The sequence below is a fragment of the Garra rufa genome, chromosome 14 (genome assembly GCF_049309525.1).
Source record: "Garra rufa chromosome 14, GarRuf1.0, whole genome shotgun sequence".
In the NCBI taxonomy this organism is placed as follows: domain Eukaryota; kingdom Metazoa; phylum Chordata; class Actinopteri; order Cypriniformes; family Cyprinidae; genus Garra; species Garra rufa.
In genome coordinates, this window is record NC_133374.1 from 12,536,652 (window position 1) to 12,561,465 (window position 24,814).

At 38.4% G+C, this 24,814-nt stretch overlaps 2 protein-coding genes across 3 annotated transcripts in view; both read right to left on the bottom strand.

Moving 5' to 3' along the window:
* tekt1 (tektin 1) overlaps positions 1-15,024 on the bottom strand; it is a 74,294-nt gene extending 59,270 nt beyond the window's left edge. The window contains exons 1-2 of the mRNA XM_073818457.1: positions 14,835-15,024; positions 14,446-14,611 (exon numbers count right to left, since the gene is read on the bottom strand). Coding sequence (XP_073674558.1) covers positions 14,446-14,611; positions 14,835-15,024 — 356 coding nt within the window. The remainder of the gene's footprint in view (positions 1-14,445; positions 14,612-14,834) is intronic.
* Positions 15,025-15,785: 761 nt separating this feature from the next.
* The window catches only part of inpp5ka (inositol polyphosphate-5-phosphatase Ka), a 10,688-nt gene continuing 1,659 nt past the window's right edge, over positions 15,786-24,814 (bottom strand). Inside the window, exons 3-14 of one of the 2 annotated variants that reach the window (XM_073817773.1) lie at positions 23,049-23,153; positions 22,832-22,940; positions 21,717-21,833; positions 21,420-21,595; positions 21,201-21,312; positions 20,933-21,042; positions 19,832-19,858; positions 18,805-19,027; positions 18,581-18,718; positions 17,123-17,206; positions 16,923-17,027; positions 15,786-16,816 (exon numbers count right to left, since the gene is read on the bottom strand). In XM_073817773.1, the coding sequence (XP_073673874.1) occupies positions 16,736-16,816; positions 16,923-17,027; positions 17,123-17,206; positions 18,581-18,718; positions 18,805-19,027; positions 19,832-19,858; positions 20,933-21,042; positions 21,201-21,312; positions 21,420-21,595; positions 21,717-21,833; positions 22,832-22,940; positions 23,049-23,153 (1,387 nt within the window). In that variant the 3' untranslated portion in view covers positions 15,786-16,735. The remainder of the gene's footprint in view (positions 16,817-16,922; positions 17,028-17,122; positions 17,207-18,580; positions 18,719-18,804; positions 19,028-19,831; positions 19,859-20,932; positions 21,043-21,200; positions 21,313-21,419; positions 21,596-21,716; positions 21,834-22,831; positions 22,941-23,048; positions 23,154-24,814) is intronic. The other variant, XM_073817774.1, reaches the window with a different exon arrangement.

Genomic DNA, 24,814 nt, shown 5'->3' on the forward strand with positions numbered 1-24,814 from the left:
TTTTCTGCACCAGCTAATCTAAGCCTCTCTCTATGGTGCATTTTCTGCACCAACTAATCTAAGCCTCTCTCTATGGTGCATTTTCTGCACCAACTAATCTAAGCCTCTCTCTATGGTGCATTTTCTGCACCAACTAATCTAAGCCTCTCTCTATGGTGCATTTTCTGCACCAACTAATCTAAGCCTCTCTCTATGGTACATTTTCTGCACTGACTAATCTAAGCCTCTCTCTATGGTGCATTTTCTGCACCAACTAATCTAAGCCTCTCTCTATGGTGCGTTTTCTGCACTGACTAATCTAAGCCTCTCTCTATGGTGCGTTTTCTGCACTGACTAATCTAAGCCTCTCTCTATGGTACATTTTCTGCACCAGCTAATCTAAGCCTCTCTCTATTGTGCGTTTTCTGCACCAACTAATCTAAGCCTCTCTCTATGGTGCGTTTTCTTCACTCACTAATCTAAGCCTCTCTCTATGGTGCGTTTTCTGCACTCACTAATCTAAGCCTCTCTCTATGGTACATTTTCTGCACTCACTAATCTAAGCCTCTCTCTATGGTGCGTTTTCTTCACTCACTAATCTAAGCCTCTCTCTATGGTGCGTTTTCTTCACTCACTAATCTAAGCCTCTCTCTATGGTGCGTTTTCTGCACTGACTAATCTAAGCCTCTCTCTATGGTGCATTTTCTGCACCCACTAATCTAAGCCTCTCTCTATGGTGCGTTTTCTGCACTCACTAATCTAAGCCTCTCTCTATGGTGCGTTTTCTGCACTGACTAATCTAAGCCTCTCTCTATGGTGCGTTTTCTGCACTGACTAATCTAAGCCTCTCTCTATGGTGCGTTTTCTGCACTGACTAATCTAAGCCTCTCTCTATGGTGCGTTTTCTTCACTCACTAATCTAAGCCTCTCTCTATGGTGCGTTTTCTGCACTAACTAATCTAAGCCTCTCTCTATGGTGCGTTTTCTGCACTGACTAATCTAAGCCTCTCTCTATGGTGCGTTTTCTGCACTGACTAATCTAAGCCTCTCTCTATGGTGCATTTTCTGCACTGACTAATCTAAGCCTCTCTCTATGGTGCGTTTTCTGCACTGACTAATCTAAGCCTCTCTCTATGGTGCATTTTCTGCACCAACTAACCTAAGCCTCTCTCTATGGAGCATTTTCTGCACCCACTAATCTAAGCCTCTCTCTATGGTACATTTTCTTCACTCACTAATCTAAGCCTCTCTCTATGGTGCGTTTTCTGCACTAACTAATCTAAGCCTCTCTCTATGGTGCGTTTTCTGCACCGACTAATCTAAGCCTCTCTCTATGGTGCATTTTCTGCACCAACTAACCTAAGCCTCTCTCTATGGAGCATTTTCTGCACCCACTAATCTAAGCCTCTCTCTATGTTGCATTTTCTTCACTCACTAATCTAAGCCTCTCTCTATGGTGCATTTTCTGCACCAACTAATTTAAGCCTCTCTCTATGGTACATTTTCTGCACCAACTAATCTAAGCCTCTCTCTATGGTACATTTTCTTCACTCACTAATCTAAGCCTCTCTCTATGGTGCGTTTTCTGCACTAACTAATCTAAGCCTTTCTCTATGGTGCGTTTTCTGCACCAACTAATCTAAGCCTCTCTCTATGTTGCATTTTCTTCACTCACTAATCTAAGCCTCTCTCTATGGTGCGTTTTCTGCACTAACTAATCTAAGCCTTTCTCTATGGTGCGTTTTCTGCACCAGCTAATCTAAGCCTCTCTCTATGGTGCATTTTCTGCACCAACTAATCTAAGCCTCTCTCTATGGTGCGTTTTCTTCACTCACTAATCTAAGCCTCTCTCTATGGTGCGTTTTCTGCACTAACTAATCTAAGCCTCTCTCTATGGTGCATTTTCTGCACCCACTAATCTAAGCCTCTCTCTATGGTGCATTTTCTGCACCCACTAATCTAAGCCTCTCTCTATGGTGCATTTTCTGCACCAACTAATCTAAGCCTCTCTCTATGGTGCGTTTTCTTCACTCACTAATCTAAGCCTCTCTCTATGGTGCATTTTCTGCACCAACTAATCTAAGCCTCTCTCTATGGTGCGTTTTCTTCACTCACTAATCTAAGCCTCTCTCTATGGTGCATTTTCTGCACCCACTAATCTAAGCCTCTCTCTATGGTGCATTTTCTGCACCAACTAATCTAAGCCTCTCTCTATGGTGCGTTTTCTTCACTCACTAATCTAAGCCTCTCTCTATGGTGCGTTTTCTTCACTCACTAATCTAAGCCTCTCTCTATGGTGCGTTTTCTTCACCCACTAATCTAAGCCTCTCTCTATGGTGCGTTTTCTTCACTCACTAATCTAAGCCTCTCTCTATGGTGCGTTTTCTTCACTCACTAATCTAAGCCTCTCTCTATGGTGCGTTTTCTTCACTCACTAATCTAAGCCTCTCTCTATGGTGCATTTTCTACACCAACTAATCTAAGCCTCTCTCTATGGTACATTTTCTGCACTCACTAATCTAAGCCTCTCTCTATGGTGCGTTTTCTGCACCGACTAATCTAAGCCTCTCTCTATGGTGCGTTTTCTTCACTCACTAATCTAAGCCTCTCTCTATGGTGCATTTTCTACACCAACTAATCTAAGCCTCTCTCTATGGTACATTTTCTGCACTCACTAATCTAAGCCTCTCTCTATGGTACATTTTCTTCACTCACTAACCTAAGCCTCTCTCTATGGAGCATTTTCTGCACCCACTAATCTAAGCCTCTCTCTATGGTACATTTTCTTCACTCACTAATCTAAGCCTCTCTCTATGGTGCGTTTTCTGCACTAACTAATCTAAGCCTCTCTCTATGGTGCATTTTCTTCACTCACTAATCTAAGCCTCTCTCTATGGTACATTTTCTTCACTCACTAATCTAAGCCTCTCTCTATGGTGCGTTTTCTGCACTAACTAATCTAAGCCTCTCTCTATGGTGCATTTTCTGCACCCACTAATCTAAGCCTCTCTCTATGGTACATTTTCTTCACTCACTAATCTAAGCCTCTCTCTATGGTGCATTTTCTGCACTAACTAATCTAAGCCTTTCTCTATGGTGCATTTTCTGCACCAACTAACCTAAGCCTCTCTCTATGGTACATTTTCTTCACTCACTAATCTAAGCCTCTCTCTATGGTGCGTTTTCTGCACTCACTAATCTAAGCCTCTCTCTATGGTGCATTTTCTGCACCCACTAATCTAAGCCTCTCTCTATGGTACATTTTCTGCACTCACTAATCTAAGCCTCTCTCTGTGGTGCGTTTTCTTCACTCACTAATCTAAGCCTCTCTCTATGGTGCATTTTCTTCACTCACTAATCTAAGCCTCTCTCTATGGTGCGTTTTCTGCACTAACTAATCTAAGCCTTTCTCTATGGTGCATTTTCTGCACTCACTAACCTAAGCCTCTCTCTATGGAGCATTTTCTGCACCCACTAATCTAAGCCTCTCTCTATGGTACATTTTCTTCACTCACTAATCTAAGCCTCTCTCTATGGTGCATTTTCTGCACTAACTAATCTAAGCCTTTCTCTATGGTGCATTTTCTGCACCAACTAACCTAAGCCTCTCTCTATGGAGCATTTTCTGCACCAACTAACCTAAGCCTCTCTCTATGGAGCATTTTCTGCACCAACTAATCTAAGCCTTTCTCTATGGTGCATTTTCTGCACCAACTAACCTAAGCCTCTCTCTATGGAGCATTTTCTGCACCCACTAATCTAAGCCTCTCTCTATGGTACATTTTCTTCACTCACTAATCTAAGCCTCTCTCTATGGTGCATTTTCTGCACTAACTAATCTAAGCCTTTCTCTATGGTGCATTTTCTGCACCAACTAACCTAAGCCTCTCTCTATGGTACATTTTCTTCACTCACTAATCTAAGCCTCTCTCTATGGTGCGTTTTCTGCACTCACTAATCTAAGCCTCTCTCTATGGTGCATTTTCTGCATCCACTAATCTAAGCCTCTCTCTATGGTACATTTTCTGCACTCACTAATCTAAGCCTCTCTCTGTGGTGCGTTTTCTTCACTCACTAATCTAAGCCTCTCTCTATGGTGCATTTTCTGCACCAACTAACCTAAGCCTCTCTCTATGGTGCATTTTCTGCACTAACTAATCTAAGCCTCTCTCTATGGTGCATTTTCTGCACTCACTAATCTAAGCCTCTCTCTATGGTACATTTTCTGCACTCACTAATCTCAACCTCTCTCTATGTTGCATTTTCTGCACTCACTAATCTAAGCCTCTCTCTATGGTACATTTTCTGCACTCACTAATCTCAACCTCTCTCTATGTTGCATTTTCTTCACTCACTAACCTAAGCCTCTCTCTATGGTGCATTTTCTTCACTCACTAATCTAAGCCTCTCTCTATGGTGCGTTTTCTGCACTAACTAATCTAAGCCTCTCTCTATGGTGCGTTTTCTGCACTAACTAATCTAAGCCTTTCTCTATGGTGCATTTTCTGCACCAGCTAATCTAAGCCTCTCTCTATGGTGCATTTTCTGCACCAACTAATCTAAGCCTCTCTCTATGGTGCATTTTCTGCACCAACTAATCTAAGCCTCTCTCTATGGTGCATTTTCTGCACCAACTAATCTAAGCCTCTCTCTATGGTGCATTTTCTGCACTGACTAATCTAAGCCTCTCTCTATGGTGCGTTTTCTGCACTGACTAATCTAAGCCTCTCTCTATGGTGCGTTTTCTGCACTGACTAATCTAAGCCTCTCTCTATGGTACATTTTCTGCACTGACTAATCTAAGCCTCTCTCTATGGTGCGTTTTCTGCACTGACTAATCTAAGCCTCTCTCTATGGTGCGTTTTCTGCACTGACTAATCTAAGCCTCTCTCTATGGTACATTTTCTGCACTGACTAATCTAAGCCTCTCTCTATGGTGCGTTTTCTGCACTGACTAATCTAAGCCTCTCTCTATGGTGCGTTTTCTTCACTCACTAATCTAAGCCTCTCTCTATGGTGCGTTTTCTGCACTAACTAATCTAAGCCTTTCTCTATGGTGCATTTTCTTCACTCACTAATCTAAGCCTCTCTCTATGGTGCGTTTTCTTCACTCACTAATCTAAGCCTTTCTCTATGGTGCGTTTTCTTCACTCACTAATCTAAGCCTCTCTCTATGGTGCGTTTTCTGCACCAGCTAATCTAAGCCTCTCTCTATTGTGCGTTTTCTGCACCAACTAATCTAAGCCTCTCTCTATGGTGCGTTTTCTTCACTCACTAATCTAAGCCTCTCTCTATGGTGCGTTTTCTGCACTCACTAATCTAAGCCTCTCTCTATGGTACATTTTCTGCACTCACTAATCTAAGCCTCTCTCTATGTTGCATTTTCTGCACCAACTAATTTAAGCCTCTCTCTATGGTACATTTTCTGCACCAACTAATCTAAGCCTCTCTCTATGGTACATTTTCTTCACTCACTAATCTAAGCCTCTCTCTATGGTGCGTTTTCTGCACTAACTAATCTAAGCCTTTCTCTATGGTGCGTTTTCTGCACCAACTAATCTAAGCCTCTCTCTATGTTGCATTTTCTTCACTCACTAATCTAAGCCTCTCTCTATGGTGCGTTTTCTGCACTAACTAATCTAAGCCTTTCTCTATGGTGCGTTTTCTTCACTCACTAATCTAAGCCTCTCTCTATTGTGCGTTTTCTGCACCAACTAATCTAAGCCTCTCTCTATGGTGCGTTTTCTGCACCAACTAATCTAAGCCTTTCTCTATGGTGCGTTTTCTTCACTCACTAATCTAAGCCTCTCTCTATTGTGCGTTTTCTGCACCAACTAATCTAAGCCTCTCTCTATTGTGCGTTTTCTGCACCAACTAATCTAAGCCTCTCTCTATGGTGCGTTTTCTGCACTAACTAATCTAAGCCTTTCTCTATGGTGCGTTTTCTTCACTCACTAATCTAAGCCTCTCTCTATTGTGCGTTTTCTGCACCAACTAATCTAAGCCTCTCTCTATGGTGCGTTTTCTTCACTCACTAATCTAAGCCTCTCTCTATGGTGCGTTTTCTGCACTCACTAATCTAAGCCTCTCTCTATGGTACATTTTCTGCACTCACTAATCTAAGCCTCTCTCTATGTTGCATTTTCTGCACCAACTAATTTAAGCCTCTCTCTATGGTACATTTTCTGCACCAACTAATCTAAGCCTCTCTCTATGGTACATTTTCTTCACTCACTAATCTAAGCCTCTCTCTATGGTGCGTTTTCTGCACTAACTAATCTAAGCCTTTCTCTATGGTGCGTTTTCTGCACCAACTAATCTAAGCCTCTCTCTATGTTGCATTTTCTTCACTCACTAATCTAAGCCTCTCTCTATGGTGCGTTTTCTGCACTAACTAATCTAAGCCTCTCTCTATGGTGCATTTTCTGCACCAACTAATCTAAGCCTCTCTCTATGGTGCGTTTTCTTCACTCACTAATCTAAGCCTCTCTCTATGGTGCGTTTTCTGCACTAACTAATCTAAGCCTCTCTCTATGGTGCATTTTCTGCACCCACTAATCTAAGCCTCTCTCTATGGTGCATTTTCTGCACCCACTAATCTAAGCCTCTCTCTATGGTGCATTTTCTGCACCAACTAATCTAAGCCTCTCTCTATGGTGCGTTTTCTTCACTCACTAATCTAAGCCTCTCTCTATGGTGCATTTTCTGCACCAACTAATCTAAGCCTCTCTCTATGGTGCGTTTTCTTCACTCACTAATCTAAGCCTCTCTCTATGGTGCATTTTCTGCACCCACTAATCTAAGCCTCTCTCTATGGTGCATTTTCTGCACCAACTAATCTAAGCCTCTCTCTATGGTGCGTTTTCTTCACTCACTAATCTAAGCCTCTCTCTATGGTGCGTTTTCTTCACTCACTAATCTAAGCCTCTCTCTATGGTGCGTTTTCTTCACCCACTAATCTAAGCCTCTCTCTATGGTGCGTTTTCTTCACTCACTAATCTAAGCCTCTCTCTATGGTGCGTTTTCTTCACTCACTAATCTAAGCCTCTCTCTATGGTGCGTTTTCTTCACTCACTAATCTAAGCCTCTCTCTATGGTGCATTTTCTACACCAACTAATCTAAGCCTCTCTCTATGGTGCATTTTCTGCACTCACTAATCTAAGCCTCTCTCTATGGTGCGTTTTCTGCACCGACTAATCTAAGCCTCTCTCTATGGTGCGTTTTCTTCACTCACTAATCTAAGCCTCTCTCTATGGTGCATTTTCTACACCAACTAATCTAAGCCTTTCTCTATGGTACATTTTCTGCACTCACTAATCTAAGCCTCTCTCTATGGTACATTTTCTTCACTCACTAACCTAAGCCTCTCTCTATGGAGCATTTTCTGCACCCACTAATCTAAGCCTCTCTCTATGGTACATTTTCTTCACTCACTAATCTAAGCCTCTCTCTATGGTGCGTTTTCTGCACTAACTAATCTAAGCCTCTCTCTATGGTGCATTTTCTTCACTCACTAATCTAAGCCTCTCTCTATGGTACATTTTCTTCACTCACTAATCTAAGCCTCTCTCTATGGTGCGTTTTCTGCACTAACTAATCTAAGCCTCTCTCTATGGTGCATTTTCTGCACCCACTAATCTAAGCCTCTATGGTACATTTTCTTCACTCACTAATCTAAGCCTCTCTCTATGGTGCATTTTCTGCACTAACTAATCTAAGCCTTTCTCTATGGTGCATTTTCTGCACCAACTAACCTAAGCCTCTCTCTATGGTACATTTTCTTCACTCACTAATCTAAGCCTCTCTCTATGGTGCGTTTTCTGCACTCACTAATCTAAGCCTCTCTCTATGGTGCATTTTCTGCACCCACTAATCTAAGCCTCTCTCTATGGTACATTTTCTGCACTCACTAATCTAAGCCTCTCTCTGTGGTGCGTTTTCTTCACTCACTAATCTAAGCCTCTCTCTATGGTGCATTTTCTTCACTCACTAATCTAAGCCTCTCTCTATGGTGCGTTTTCTGCACTAACTAATCTAAGCCTTTCTCTATGGTGCATTTTCTGCACTCACTAACCTAAGCCTCTCTCTATGGAGCATTTTCTGCACCCACTAATCTAAGCCTCTCTCTATGGTACATTTTCTTCACTCACTAATCTAAGCCTCTCTCTATGGTGCATTTTCTGCACTAACTAATCTAAGCCTTTCTCTATGGTGCATTTTCTGCACCAACTAACCTAAGCCTCTCTCTATGGAGCATTTTCTGCACCAACTAACCTAAGCCTCTCTCTATGGAGCATTTTCTGCACCAACTAATCTAAGCCTTTCTCTATGGTGCATTTTCTGCACCAACTAACCTAAGCCTCTCTCTATGGAGCATTTTCTGCACCCACTAATCTAAGCCTCTCTCTATGGTACATTTTCTTCACTCACTAATCTAAGCCTCTCTCTATGGTGCATTTTCTGCACTAACTAATCTAAGCCTTTCTCTATGGTGCATTTTCTGCACCAACTAACCTAAGCCTCTCTCTATGGTACATTTTCTTCACTCACTAATCTAAGCCTCTCTCTATGGTGCGTTTTCTGCACTCACTAATCTAAGCCTCTCTCTATGGTGCATTTTCTGCATCCACTAATCTAAGCCTCTCTCTATGGTACATTTTCTGCACTCACTAATCTAAGCCTCTCTCTGTGGTGCGTTTTCTTCACTCACTAATCTAAGCCTCTCTCTATGGTGCATTTTCTGCACCAACTAACCTAAGCCTCTCTCTATGGTGCATTTTCTGCACTAACTAATCTAAGCCTCTCTCTATGGTGCATTTTCTGCACTCACTAATCTAAGCCTCTCTCTATGGTACATTTTCTGCACTCACTAATCTAAGCCTCTCTCTATGGTACATTTTCTGCACTCACTAATCTCAACCTCTCTCTATGTTGCATTTTCTTCACTCACTAACCTAAGCCTCTCTCTATGGTGCATTTTCTGCACCAACTAACCTAAGCCTCTCTCTATGGTGCATTTTCTTCACTCACTAATCTAAGCCTCTCTCTATGGTGCGTTTTCTGCACTAACTAATCTAAGCCTCTCTCTATGGTGCGTTTTCTGCACTAACTAATCTAAGCCTTTCTCTATGGTGCATTTTCTGCACCAGCTAATCTAAGCCTCTCTCTATGGTGCATTTTCTGCACCAACTAATCTAAGCCTCTCTCTATGGTGCATTTTCTGCACCAACTAATCTAAGCCTCTCTCTATGGTGCATTTTCTGCACCAACTAATCTAAGCCTCTCTCTATGGTGCATTTTCTGCACTGACTAATCTAAGCCTCTCTCTATGGTGCGTTTTCTGCACTGACTAATCTAAGCCTCTCTCTATGGTGCGTTTTCTGCACTGACTAATCTAAGCCTCTCTCTATGGTACATTTTCTGCACTGACTAATCTAAGCCTCTCTCTATGGTGCGTTTTCTGCACTGACTAATCTAAGCCTCTCTCTATGGTGCGTTTTCTGCACTGACTAATCTAAGCCTCTCTCTATGGTGCGTTTTCTGCACTGACTAATCTAAGCCTCTCTCTATGGTGCGTTTTCTTCACTCACTAATCTAAGCCTCTCTCTATGGTGCGTTTTCTGCACTAACTAATCTAAGCCTTTCTCTATGGTGCATTTTCTTCACTCACTAATCTAAGCCTCTCTCTATGGTGCGTTTTCTTCACTCACTAATCTAAGCCTTTCTCTATGGTGCATTTTCTTCACTCACTAATCTAAGCCTCTCTCTATGGTGCGTTTTCTTCACTCACTAATCTAAGCCTCTCTCTATGGTGCGTTTTCTGCACCAGCTAATCTAAGCCTCTCTCTATTGTGCGTTTTCTGCACCAACTAATCTAAGCCTCTCTCTATGGTGCGTTTTCTTCACTCACTAATCTAAGCCTCTCTCTATTGTGCGTTTTCTGCACCAACTAATCTAAGCCTCTCTCTATGGTGCGTTTTCTGCACTCACTAATCTAAGCCTCTCTCTATGGTACATTTTCTGCACTCACTAATCTAAGCCTCTCTCTATGGTGCGTTTTCTTCACTCACTAATCTAAGCCTCTCTCTATGGTGCGTTTTCTTCACTCACTAATCTAAGCCTCTCTCTATGGTGCGTTTTCTGCACTGACTAATCTAAGCCTCTCTCTATGGTGCATTTTCTGCACCCACTAATCTAAGCCTCTCTCTATGGTGCGTTTTCTGCACTGACTAATCTAAGCCTCTCTCTATGGTGCGTTTTCTGCACTGACTAATCTAAGCCTCTCTCTATGGTGCGTTTTCTGCACTGACTAATCTAAGCCTCTCTCTATGGTGCGTTTTCTGCACTGACTAATCTAAGCCTCTCTCTATGGTGCGTTTTCTGCACTGACTAATCTAAGCCTCTCTCTATGGTGCATTTTCTGCACCAACTAACCTAAGCCTCTCTCTATGGAGCATTTTCTGCACCCACTAATCTAAGCCTCTCTCTATGGTACATTTTCTTCACTCACTAATCTAAGCCTCTCTCTATGGTGCGTTTTCTGCACTAACTAATCTAAGCCTCTCTCTATGGTGCGTTTTCTGCACCGACTAATCTAAGCCTCTCTCTATGGTGCATTTTCTGCACCAACTAACCTAAGCCTCTCTCTATGGAGCATTTTCTGCACCCACTAATCTAAGCCTCTCTCTATGGTACATTTTCTTCACTCACTAATCTAAGCCTTTCTCTATGGTGCGTTTTCTGCACCCACTAATCTAAGCCTCTCTCTATGGTGCGTTTTCTGCACTAACTAATCTAAGCCTTTCTCTATGGTGCGTTTTCTGCACCCACTAATCTAAGCCTCTCTCTATGGTACATTTTCTGCACTCACTAATCTAAGCCTCTCTCTATGGTACATTTTCTGCACTCACTAATCTAAGCCTCTCTCTATGGTGCGTTTTCTGCACCGACTAATCTAAGCCTCTCTCTATGGTGCATTTTCTGCACCAACTAACCTAAGCCTCTCTCTATGGTACATTTTCTGCACTCACTAATCTAAGCCTCTCTCTATGGTGCGTTTTCTGCACCGACTAATCTAAGCCTCTCTCTATGGTGCATTTTCTGCACCAACTAACCTAAGCCTCTCTCTATGGAGCATTTTCTGCACTCACTAATCTAAGCCTTTCTCTATGGTGCATTTTCTGCACCAACTAACCTAAGCCTCTCTCTATGGTACATTTTCTTCACTCACTAATCTAAGCCTCTCTCTATGGTACATTTTCTGCACTCACTAATCTAAGCCTCTCTCTGTGGTGCGTTTTCTTCACTCACTAATCTAAGCCTCTCTCTATGGTGCATTTTCTTCACTCACTAATCTAAGCCTCTCTCTATGGTGCATTTTCTGCACCAACTAACCTAAGCCTCTCTCTATGGTGCATTTTCTGCACCAACTAACCTAAGCCTCTCTCTATGGTGCATTTTCTTCACTCACTAACCTAAGCCTCTCTCTATGGTGCATTTTCTGCACCAACTAACCTAAGCCTCTCTCTATGGTGCATTTTCTGCACTAACTAATCTAAGCCTCTCTCTATGGTGCATTTTCTGCACTCACTAATCTAAGCCTCTCTCTATGGTACATTTTCTGCACTCACTAATCTAAGCCTCTCTCTATGGTACATTTTCTGCACTCACTAATCTCAACCTCTCTCTATGTTGCATTTTCTTCACTCACTAACCTAAGCCTCTCTCTATGGTGCATTTTCTGCACCAACTAATCTAAGCCTCTCTCTATGGTGCATTTTCTGCACCAACTAATCTAAGCCTCTCTCTATGGTGCATTTTCTTCACTCACTAATCTAAGCCTCTCTCTATGGTGCGTTTTCTGCACTAACTAATCTAAGCCTCTCTCTATGGTGCGTTTTCTGCACTAACTAATCTAAGCCTTTCTCTATGGTGCGTTTTCTGCACCAGCTAATCTAAGCCTCTCTCTATGGTGCATTTTCTGCACCAACTAATCTAAGCCTCTCTCTATGGTACATTTTTTGCACCAACTAATCTAAGCCTCTCTCTATGGTGCATTTTCTGCACCAACTAATCTAAGCCTCTCTCTATGGTGCGTTTTCTGCACTGACTAATCTAAGCCTCTCTCTATGGTGCGTTTTCTGCACTGACTAATCTAAGCCTCTCTCTATGGTGCGTTTTCTGCACTGACTAATCTAAGCCTCTCTCTATGGTGCATTTTCTGCACCAACTAATCTAAGCCTCTCTCTATGGTACATTTTTTGCACCAACTAATCTAAGTCTCTCTCTATGGTACATTTTCTGCACTGACTAATCTAAGCCTCTCTCTATGGTGCGTTTTCTGCACTGACTAATCTAAGCCTCTCTCTATGGTGCGTTTTCTTCACTCACTAATCTAAGCCTCTCTCTATGGTGCGTTTTCTGCACTGACTAATCTAAGCCTCTCTCTATGGTGCGTTTTCTTCACTCACTAATCTAAGCCTCTCTCTATGGTGCGTTTTCTGCACTGACTAACCTAAGCCTCTCTCTATGGTGCATTTTCTGCACAAACTAATCTAAGCCTCTCTCTATGGTACATTTTCTTCACTCACTAATCTAAGCCTCTCTCTATGGTGCGTTTTCTGCACTAACTAATCTAAGCCTCTCTCTATGGTACATTTTCTTCACTCACTAATCTAAGCCTCTCTCTATGGTGCGTTTTCTGCACCAGCTAATCTAAGCCTCTCTCTATGGTGCATTTTCTGCACCAACTAATCTAAGCCTCTCTCTATGTTGCATTTTCTTCACTCACTAATCTAAGCCTCTCTCTATGGTGCATTTTCTGCACCCACTAATCTAAGCCTCTCTCTATGGTACATTTTCTGCACTCACTAATCTAAGCCTCTCTCTATGGTGCGTTTTCTGCACCGACTAATCTAAGCCTCTCTCTATGGTGCATTTTCTGCACCAACTAACCTAAGCCTCTCTCTATGGAGCATTTTCTGCACCCACTAATCTAAGCCTCTCTCTATGGTACATTTTCTTCACTCACTAATCTAAGCCTCTCTCTATGGTGCATTTTCTGCACTAACTAATCTAAGCCTTTCTCTATGGTGCATTTTCTGCACCAACTAACCTAAGCCTCTCTCTATGGTACATTTTCTTCACTCACTAATCTAAGCCTCTCTCTATGGTGCGTTTTCTGCACCGACTAATCTAAGCCTCTCTCTATGGTGCATTTTCTGCACCAACTAACCTAAGCCTCTCTCTATGGAGCATTTTCTGCACCCACTAATCTAAGCCTCTCTCTATGGTACATTTTCTTCACTCACTAATCTAAGCCTCTCTCTATGGTGCGTTTTCTGCACTCACTAATCTAAGCCTCTCTCTATGGTGCATTTTCTGCACTCACTAATCTAAGCCTCTCTCTATGTTGCATTTTCTTCACTCACTAATCTAAGCCTCTCTCTATGGTGCATTTTCTTCACTCACTAATCTAAGCCTCTCTCTATGTTGCATTTTCTTCACTCACTAATCTAAGCCTCTCTCTATGTTGCATTTTCTTCACTCACTAATCTAAGCCTCTCTCTATGGTGCATTTTCTGCACTCACTAATCTAAGCCTCTCTCTATGTTGCATTTTCTTCACTCACTAATCTAAGCCTCTCTCTATGGTGCATTTTCTGCACCAACTAACCTAAACCTCTCTCTATGGTGCATTTTCTGCACTCACTAATCTAAGCCTCTCTCTATGGTGCATTTTCTGCACGCACTAATCTAAGCCTCTCTCTATAGTGCATTTTCTGCACCAACTAACCTAAGCCTCTCTCTATGGTACATTTTCTGCACTCACTAATCTAAGCCTCTCTCTATGGTGCATTTTCTGCACTCACTAATCTAAGCCTCTCTCTATGGTGCATTTTCTGCACGCACTAATCTAAGCCTCTCTCTATAGTGCATTTTCTGCACCAACTAACCTAAGCCTCTCTCTATGGTACATTTTCTGCACCAACTAATCTAAGCCTCTCTCTATGGTGCATTTTCTTCACTCACTAATCTAAGCCTCTCTCTATGGTGCGTTTTCTGCACTAACTAATCTAAGCCTTTCTCTATGGTGCATTTTCTGCACTCACTAATCTAAGCCTCTCTCTATGGTGCATTTTCTGCACTCACTAATCTAAGCCTCTCTCTATGGTGCATTTTCTGCACTCACTAATCTAAATCTCTCTCTATGGTGCGTTTTCTGCACCAACTAACCTAAGCCTCTCTCTATTTTGCGTTTTCTACACTAATCTAAGACTTATCTAAGCGCCTCTTATTTGTGCGTTTTCTACAATGACTAATCTAAGCACCTCTGGTTAGGGGTGCATTTTCTGAGTGGACTAATCTAAGCAACTCCGATGGGTGCGTTTTCTGCACTGACTAATCTATGCCCCTCTCACTTGATTTTAGAAATATCTACTGGTTGTGCTCTATAGTGAAAAGTACCTCTCAGTCAGACACTGCAAAGTCACTTGGAGAGGCTCAGAGCAGCTTTCTAAAGCTCTTTCCACACGGTTCTTGAAAATGACAAGGGTCTCAATCTCCTGCACCATCTCCTCAAACTTCTGGTCCAGTTCCTGCCTCCAGAATTTGATGTCCTGGATTCTCTGCTCTGAAGAGGAGATGCAAAACTCATGTGAAAATCAGTAGGCCAGAATTGTTTAACAACTACATGACATTATCAAGGAAATAACTTCCTCTCCTCATCATTTCTATCACTTATCTTTAAAAGGTGAAGTATCATCATGAACTTCCTGTCTTATAACACATCTAAAGCAAGGCCATTAGCCGTTTTGGCTTCCTGTCACAAGTGTTTGGTGTGTTGCAAAGCCTACCCAGCTTCTTTTGTGCATCCTGTTGCATGTGTTTAGTAGATTTGTCACTCTCCTCTATGAGTCTCTGACACTCTGCTCTCAGTCTCTGTGAGTGTGATCGTTCTGCCTCAGAGCTCCTGAAATGCACCTGGTTTGCATGTTTCCATTCAGATGGCAGAAACTTATCAGGAGGTCCCATCAGCCGAGACATTTTTCTAATGAGTAAAAAAAGTCAGTCTTTGGTTTGTTTGTCAGTTTTGATTTGGTTTGTCTTATAATTACTATATGACAACTAATATCAAATATGAAGTTATAACACTTAAATTAAAGCCATACTGTTGTGAAAAACAACTATCATTAACTTATTACATATAAAACATTGAGAAATTAGATAACTGACAACTGTCAGTGTTGACGTTACCTGTTGTAATACCAACATTTTTGCCCATCAACCCTTGTCTTATACAAACTATTCAGCATTTTTAAACTACGTTAACATTAAACAACTATAATTCAAACATGAAACGTTAATAAAGTTACCCGTCTTACCTTTCAGATCTGAATGTCTGTGTACTGGAACTCGGTAAAATACGACTGCTGACTGACAACTGCCGGCGAGTAAACACAGTTACTATGGCAACGTAACGGTTTCCAACGCTAGAGGGCGGTGGAGGTCATTTTTTATCGTGTATGAAAACAAAACAAAAACACTTTTTAAAAGACACTTTTTATATATTTACATGAAGTCAAATTTATATATATATATATATATATATATATATATATATATATATATATATATATATATATTTATATATTATTATATTTTTTTATTAAACTATATTTTATGTTTATTGGACATAAAACAGGGCCTCTATATATTTATCGCTTGCTTGTTTTCATTATTATTATTTGTAGTTTATTAATACTTTGCTTAAAGGATAATCAACAAAACCAAAAGGAACAAGACTGTTTTCATTTTTAATTTAAATAACATTTATTTCATGTCATCAGTATGCATTTGTAGTAGTTTAGAAAATAAAAAAAGCTCTTCCTTTACAGAGAAATTTTGAAATGTTACGGTCTTTTACTTTTTATACAGTAGAATTTGATACAAATATGTTCTATTTATACATTAGCATTAGTCTAACATTAAAACAAAAACGCCAAAAGAGGGCATATTTGGTTTAAGCATAAATTATGTTTAAACACTGCGCATAGTCTGCTTATACTTAACATGAGAGTAATATCAAATTGTACTGACCACAGAAAAATACACTTGGTCAAACTGTATCCTTCAGTTATTCACACTCAATTTCAGTGAGACACAAAAATATAATACCACTTGGTTATAGACATAAACAGATCAACATAAAGTAAACATGTGCCATAAAAGTACTCAAATTGTGCAAATGCAGCCTTTTCTTACAGTGTAACAGTCTGAAATAAGTTTAAACGGAATGAGAAAACAAGAACATTAGCATTAACCATAAAGACTGAAGTTGTGATGTACAGTAGAGTAATAAAACATTTTGTTTGAAAAATGTTACAAGATAAATGCATACTAAATGTGGTAATATTAAGGCTGTGGTATGAATTTATTCATTTAATTAATTAAATAATTTTGAAAGACTTTTTAGATCAATTTACTAATTACAGTACATTTTTAAATGTGCTTCTTTCTATCTATTTGGGTCTGGTCCCACCAACTGGCTGTGATTTAAAACATACTGGCTGTGATTTATAATATTTCTTAGATTAAAAAAACAAAAGCACACTGTAGATACTGTATAACATACCAGTAAAACCTTAAATCAATTTTGTGTTAAAATTGCACTTGCTCAAAATTGCAGGTATGTTTGGTTTGACATCTGAGCTGTGACTCGACAGCATATGAAACAATGTGCACTTTAAACTTGGTCTTAACTGGCTACTGTTTCATCCAGTCCGTTGATATTTTCAGGCACTAAACCCTCTTCAATCGCCGCTCTGGATTCCTGCACCTTTAAATCAATTGAAAAACAATTGAAAACCTCTCAAAAATAATTATAGTGGTATATTTATATATATATTTTGATGTATACATAAAATATACAAGTAAAATATTACCTTAAAAGGTTGACTAATACCCACAATGCACTGCAAGGTGCTGCTGTAATAGCACAGTACACATTCGCCCCCAAGAACTGGAATTTCATCTTTATTCACATAAACCTGAGAACAAAGAAAAAAATGTACTACTCAGTTGCTTATGTGACAAAATTATTCGACAGCCTTTAAAAAAAAACATATAGCAAATGTTTGTATACCTGAAAGAGCTCATCACTGAAAGACACCTGGTCATCCTTCACCCAGGTGTATGTGATATAGTCTGAAACACTTTTAAAACCAACCTGTGAGGTGACAAGCACAAGGTATATATTAAACTGGATAACATTAGTTTACAATACTGTATTTTAATATCACCTATGGAACCATACACAATGATATACACTTCCAGTCAAAAGTTTTTGAACAGTAAGGTTTTTTAATGTTTTGTAAAAAAGTCTCTTCTGCTCACCAAACATGCATTTATTTGATCCAAAGTACAGCAAAAAAAGTACAATTTTGAAATATTTTTATTGTTTAAAATATCTGTTTTCTATTAGAATATATTTTAAAACCTAATTAATTCCTGTGATTTCAAAGCTGGATTTTTAGCATCATTACTCCAGTCACACGATCCTTCAGAAATTATTCTAATATTCTGATTTGCTCCTCAAAAAAAATTATTAATATTATTGTATTGTTATACAATAATATTATATTATTATGTTGAAAACAGCTGAGTAGAAATTTAGTTTCTTTTAAGAAAAGTCTGAAGAACGGCATTTATCTGAAATAGAAATCTTTTCTATTATAAATCTATTATAAATGTCTTTATGTCACTTTTGATCAAAGCATCCTTGCTAAATAAAAGTATGATCTTTCTAGTATCTAGTATTTTCTTTTGAATTTTCTATTCATCAAATATTCCTGAAAAAAATTACTTAACTGTTTTAAATATTGGTAATAATAATAATAATAATAAATGTTTCTTATACAACAAATCAGCATATTAGAATGATTTCTGAAGGATCATGTCAGACTGGAGTAATTATGCTGAAAATTCAGCTTTAATCACTGGAATAAATTTTAAAATATATTCAAATAGAAAGCAGTTATTTTAAATATTAAAAATATTTCACAATATTACTGCTTTTACGGCTATATTTTCAATCAAATAAAAGCATGCCTGTTGAGCAAAAGTGTCTTCTTTAGAAAACATTTAAATTAAATTAAAAAAATTAGCATAGCTAGGTTTATTTGAATTATATTTTCAGTCTATGACTCTTACACTGCAAAAAATGCTTTTCTTACTTAGATTTTTTTGTCTTGTTTTCAGCCAAAATATCTATAAATTCTCAAATCAAGAAAGTAAAAATTATTGTCTTGTTTTCAGAAAAAGTGCATTTTTGCTTGAAACAAGCAAAATAATCTGCAAATGGGGTAAGCAAAAAATCTTATTTCAAACAGAAAAGATTATTTAGCTTGTTTCAAGAAAAAAAACACTTAATTTTGACTTGTTTTTTCTGAAAACAAGAAAAAATTTTTTACTTGTCTAGAAAATCCTTCTTGATTTAAGAATTTTTAGATATTTTGGCTGGAAACAAGACAAAAAAATCTAAGTAAGAAAAGCATTTTTTGCAGTGTATCAGAGCAGACCACATTTTGGGCACCTCTCTCACCTTATATAAACCGATCCAGTCCCAGGCACTGGAGGAAAAGGACTGAAGAAGGCTGTAGGTTATAAGGGCGTCAAAGTCGGCACTCCACTCTCCTTCAGCGCACACCTGCACCAACGGCGTCTCGTACATCTTTCTCAACTAATTACAGAGAAACAAATGGTCATCCTCGTAATATTTATATAATAATAATAGCCATTATTTTTTGCCAAACTCCACCTCTTTACCTCCAAGCGGAACGTGCCAATGACAGGCTTATGGTCACTAATACCATACTCTATTTTACTCGTGTAATACTCCTGGCTCAGTTTTAGAGGGAACTCCTCTTGCAGTTGTTTATTTGGCTCCTCTTGATTTTGACTGTCTTCATTAGCATCCTCTGATGGTGAGGACTTGGGCTTCACTCTCCAGAGAATCCGGTCACACCACGCAGGCTTGCGTTTCTTACCACTAGTGGAAAACAAGTTTAAATTAATTAACATACAATCTAGTTCATTAGAATCCCTTTTCCAGAACTGTACTGCTTTCACCTGGAAGCACTGCAAAAAATGCTTTTCTTTCTTAGATTTTTTGTCTTGTTTCCAGCCAAAATATCTAATAATTCTTAAATCAAGAAGGATTATTTTTCTTACCCCATTGGCAGATTATTTTGTTTGTTTAAAGCACAAACACTCATAATTTTGACTTGTTTTTTCTGAAAAACATTATTTTTACTCATCTACAAAATCCTTCTTGATTTAAGAATTTTTGAAAATTGAAACAAGACAAAAAAAGTAAGAACATCGGCATTCATTGTGTGAAAATGTAGGTCAAAAAGCATTTTCACTTAGCGAGCCGAGTCGTCCACATGCTTTATGATTGTGTATGTTGCAAAGATCTGAACAGCTACTAGAACCGACAGCATAGAAACGCAGATGACATGATTAATATTTCAACACTTAAACTCTTTGCAACACACAACTCCAACTATATCCAATCACAGACTCAATCTATAGGGATGTTATTATTGGTTTATTTATGGTGCTTCATTTCAGCAGTAGATGAATGGGTGTTACAGGACGGATGGACGGCACACAATGCATTGTCTGCATTAAAATGTAAATGAGGTCTGTCAGCTCTAGGGCAAAGGAAAAGGCTTTCCGCTGCCTGACGGAAATGCTACTATACTATTAGGGAAAGAAGTGTTGGTGGAATGCTAAACAAGCAGGGTAGGAAGCTTCATGTTAAGAAGCACATGGGAAATTTAAAGCTTACTTAAAACCAAACCATGTCTTCTGTACCCTGCGGGGTGAAAAAGAGCATGTGTGAACATCTGATAGTTAAAAACAGCCCTGGAAGAGGAGCTGCAGGAGATTCAGGATATTATGGTGATTACTATTGCTATTCAGGAAATGTACTTTAATTAAAATCAACATGAAATCATTTTTTTCAATCATGAAATCATTCCACAATGAAAATACATATATGAGTGAAGCAAAAAAATGTGTTTTATTATAAAAAGTGGTATCTTGTTTTCTTGAAGGATTAGTTTGCTCCTGTAAAATTTCCAGATAATTTACTCACCCCTATGTCAAGTTCATCATGTCTTTCTTTCTACAGTTGAAAATAATTTTTTAAGGAAAACATTCCAGGATTTTTCTCTATATATTGGACTTCAATGGGAGATAATGGGTTGAAGGTCCAAATTGTTTCAATGCTGCTTCAAAGGGCTCTCTACACGACCCCACCCGAGGAATAAGAGTCTTATCTAGTGAAACAATAGTCATTTTCTAAAAATAAAAACAAATTCATATACTTTTTAACAAAAAATGTTCATCTTGCACTAGCTCTTTCCAATGTGACTACACAATGTGTGAAGTTGTGGACGCAGAGCTAGTGCAAGAAGACAAGCATTTGTGATTAGAAAGTATATAAATGTAGATTTTGGGATTGTGTAGAGCCCCTTGAAGCTGCATTACAGCTGTGATTTGGATCTTCAACTCATTGGTTCCCATTAAAGTCCACTATATGGAGAAAAATCCTGGAGGTTTTCCTCAAAAACCTCAATTTCTCATCGACTGAAGAAAGAAAGACATGAACATCTTGGATGACATGAGGGTGAGTAAATAATCAGGAAATTGTAATTCTGGAATGAACTAATCCTTTAAGAAAAATAAGGACAAAGGGAATACTATTTCAAAGGAAATACATATTATTTAAAGTTTTTTCAGCAATTACATCTTTCACAAAAAGACCAGGAATGTGCATTTAGAAATGGTGATTTCATGTTGACTTTAAAATCAATGACTTTCAAAAATACTGAGAATGAAAATACAACATACAGCAGGATTTATTATGATAAGTTGTGTAATTTACCTTGAGTCGTAGTTATCTGAGTGCAAATCAAATTTATAGGTTGGTTGAAAGTCTAGAGGTCCCTCTTCAAACTTCTGCAAAGTAGCTTCCTTCTGCTTCATCAAGGTGAGCTGGTGAGATATTGACATGCACAGACACAAAGCAAACTAACATTATTGGATAAATTAAGTGAGTTAACTAATTCTGGATCGGCAACTAAATGATTCATATGTTAGTCCTTTTTTTATTTCCATGAATAGACAATGTTGCTACATCTATTGATCAGTACCTGATCTTTAGGCCAAAGAAGATTATAACGCTGGCTGGTGATGCAGTTCCTTATAAAGAGCATCCCGTGGTCCTCGATACGAAAATTCAAATCGCCAAACCAGAACACCACCCTAGAATTCATATGCAATACAGAACAATGGAGATGGATGATAAGGAATAGTGACTAAATCATACACAGATGACTTTTATGTGGTTATTATTCATGACTGGGACTGACTTGTGGTCCAAAATGCGTGGCGTGTTTTTGGTGTCAAAAGTCTGAGCATCTAGAATATACTCAAACTCATCCACTCTTTGAGAGGCGTAGTTCATGTGGGCAGTCAGGTGACAGTTCAGGAAGCAGAGCATGTGACCATAGAAAGATAGACGGATGGACACGCCTCCTTTATTACCCTTTTATTTAAAAAAAAAAAAAGAAAGATTAATTCCTGCACAGCAATTTGTGTTTCATTTTCATTAGGTTTATCAACAGTTGTTCTCAAAACTATAAATAACTTTATTTTTATGCTCTTACCCAGTAGCCGTAGAGTCCAGTGCGGGTGTAAGTGACCTGAATGTCTCTGATAAATGGGACGTGCTCCAGCTTGGAAAAGAACAGCAAGAGTAGGCCCTGCATCCGTATAGAGGACACCTGAATGGGCCACAATACAACAGGAAGTGAGAAAACACACACATACACATACACTGGTGACATTCCACAGATATAATGGTTTTTCTTCTGTAAAAACTGTATTTTCTAACCCTTTACTACCTCTCACACAAAACTTTCTGCTATTTCAGATTTTAAAAACACTTCATTCTGTATGATTTATAAGCTTGTTTGTTATGATTATACTTTTGGGGACAATTAGAAAACAAAGCACTAAGAGCCAGGTGTGTAAACTTTTGAACATAACGACGATGTGTAAATTTTTCTTATTTTGCCTAAATTATTTTTATTTATTTTTTTTGTAAAACTGCCCTTCAGAATCTAAAGAAGATACTAACACGTTTCCCAGAAGACAAAATAAATGAAATTTACACTGATTTTCAAAAAGGTTTCAACCACCAGCACTTAATGCATCATTTTTTCTTTCTGAAGCATCAGTGAGTGTTTGAACCTTCTGTAATAGTTGCAAATGAGTCCCTCAGTTGTCCTCAAAAGCATAGTCATTGTTCGAAAGGTGCAAATACACAAAAATGCTAAAAAACAAAACAAAGAATCTGTGAGACCTGAATGATTTTTCTGAACAGCACTGGGCAGTTTAACTTAATTACCACCCGACAAAAAAAAAAAAAAAAACGCTGGGGATCATTCAGGTAACAACACAGTATTAAGAATCAAGTGTATGTAAACTTTTGAACAGGGTAATTTTTTTTTATAAATTTCACTATTATTTTTTCTTGTGGACTATATGTAAATTCTTAAATCTTAAATTCATAAAATCTTTTATGATTTTTTTTATTCAGGTCAGTACTAAATAAAAAAAATAACGCATTTTGTAAGATGATTTTTGTAAAATAATTTCAATTTTGCAGGTTCTACAAGGTGTATGTAAACTTTTGACTTTTGATTAGTCAGTTACTCCATTAGTGAATCGCATAATTAGTATGATAATCGTCTTTGTATGAGTCAGCTAAAATCAGCACCTTGATATAACCCAAAGGAGCCAGCGTGTTCATGAAGATGTGACTCCAGGAGTCCTCGAAGGCCAAATCTGTGACAAACTTCAGAGGGGCCGCCTTTACCTCCTGCAGCCTGAACAGGAGCAGCATCAAAAATGTTAGGACACTTAGACCACATACTTCTGAGGTAAGATATCTGCCACTTTAAGCTGTGTCTTTTCATTCAAATATTAAAACTCACCCAATCACATAGAGGTCAGGTTTCTTCGGGGAGCTGAGCTGAAGCAGAGAGTTCACATCATCAGGAGGCTCAGCTGTGGCCACATTCCACGTGACAAAATACAGCCTGTGGGTAAAAGAAAGAAAGATTCAGTTCAATGAAATAATAGCTCCGCTTGTGTAACTTCTCTCCCTACATAACGGCTCAGATTAACAATAACACCAATTCAACTAATCAGCCGAGAAATTTTAAGCATTTTTACTGCAGCTTGCAGTCATAAACAGCACAAACCGTTTAACCATTTTAAAGAACTACACTGACACTTACGTTCATCTCTTTAGAACAACAGATAAAAGGTGCACCAAGCTAGAAAAATGCAGTCAGGTTTAGATCTGCCAGATTTGACAAGAGAAGTGAAAGACAAAACCTGAACTAGTCTTTCTTAGGTCGGCCCGCAATCTGCCTGCAGACGAGAAAAGCCTCATCTAATGTTTTAACCACCTGAGCGTGGACTTTATCGTCAGGGTCCAGATCGTCCACGCAGGTCACTCTGTGCAGGTGCTGGCCACGCTGTCAGAGCGCGATCGCAGGTTTTCACTAAAATATTCTGATATTTCCTCCATGCTGGGAAACAGTGGCTGGTCACGTGAAAAATTGCCCGAGTGTTATTGCTCGTCTTGATAGATATTTTGTCTCGAGTTCCAGGGAAGCAAAGCCAGTTGTTTCAATAATTAACAATACAGTAAAGTGTGTGATATAGGCTGTAGGAGGAGTAAAAGGAGGCTCTAGTGTAGGCGGACTTTTAGATTTAAAGATTAAACCCCTAATCTGGTTTAACAAAGGCCTATGTGGCACACCCAACAAAATCAATCTAAACTACAGTGTCCCTCAAAATTCCATTTACACAAAATCTATCTATCTATCTATCTATCTATAGTATGTGACAAATACATCTTAAAAAGAAATATATATGGGCCATTCTACAGAACTGGTGCAAACTGCTGTCCCACAACCAAAAACACATTTAAAAAGCATTTAAGTATTAAAATATTATATGCTTACTTAGATCTATTGAAACCCACAATAATATTTAAAATATCAGTAAGCTTAATATATATATATATATATAAAATCATCATTCATTGGGTACTTTCCCTTAATTTCAATTTATGAAAATTATATTGAAAGAATTTTTGTATTTATTTTTCCATTGTTTTTAAAAGTGTCTTTCTGATTCTTTTTGAAAATAATTGTATTTTATTATGTTTTAGTAAAGTTAAAATTTGATGTGGTGACTACCAAAGCATCACTGTCACTACCGAAAATAAGCTGTCACTACCAAAACATGGGATATTTAGTCAAAAATAAAGTATACTGAATTATCAGCTAAGATGTTATGATAGTGTTTGGTTTAATGTATATTCAAACTAATGAATTCTTTAACTCTGAAATCAGTATATAAATTACAATGTAAACATTGTTAAAAATGTAGTTATTATTATTAAAATAGCATATATATATATATATATATATATATATATATATATAAAATGTAGATTAAAGCAAATGTATAATAGGTGAATATAACCTTAAATAATTTATAAATATAAATAATAATTTAATTATTATTACTGTGTTTTGGTAATGACAAATTTGGGAAGAGGACAAATATTCCAAAACTTTCTGAAAATACAATATGAGAATGAACTGCACAATTACTAGAAATGTGTTCCTTGAATATTATACAATTTGCATACATACAATTTTTTGGGGAAAAATACATTTTT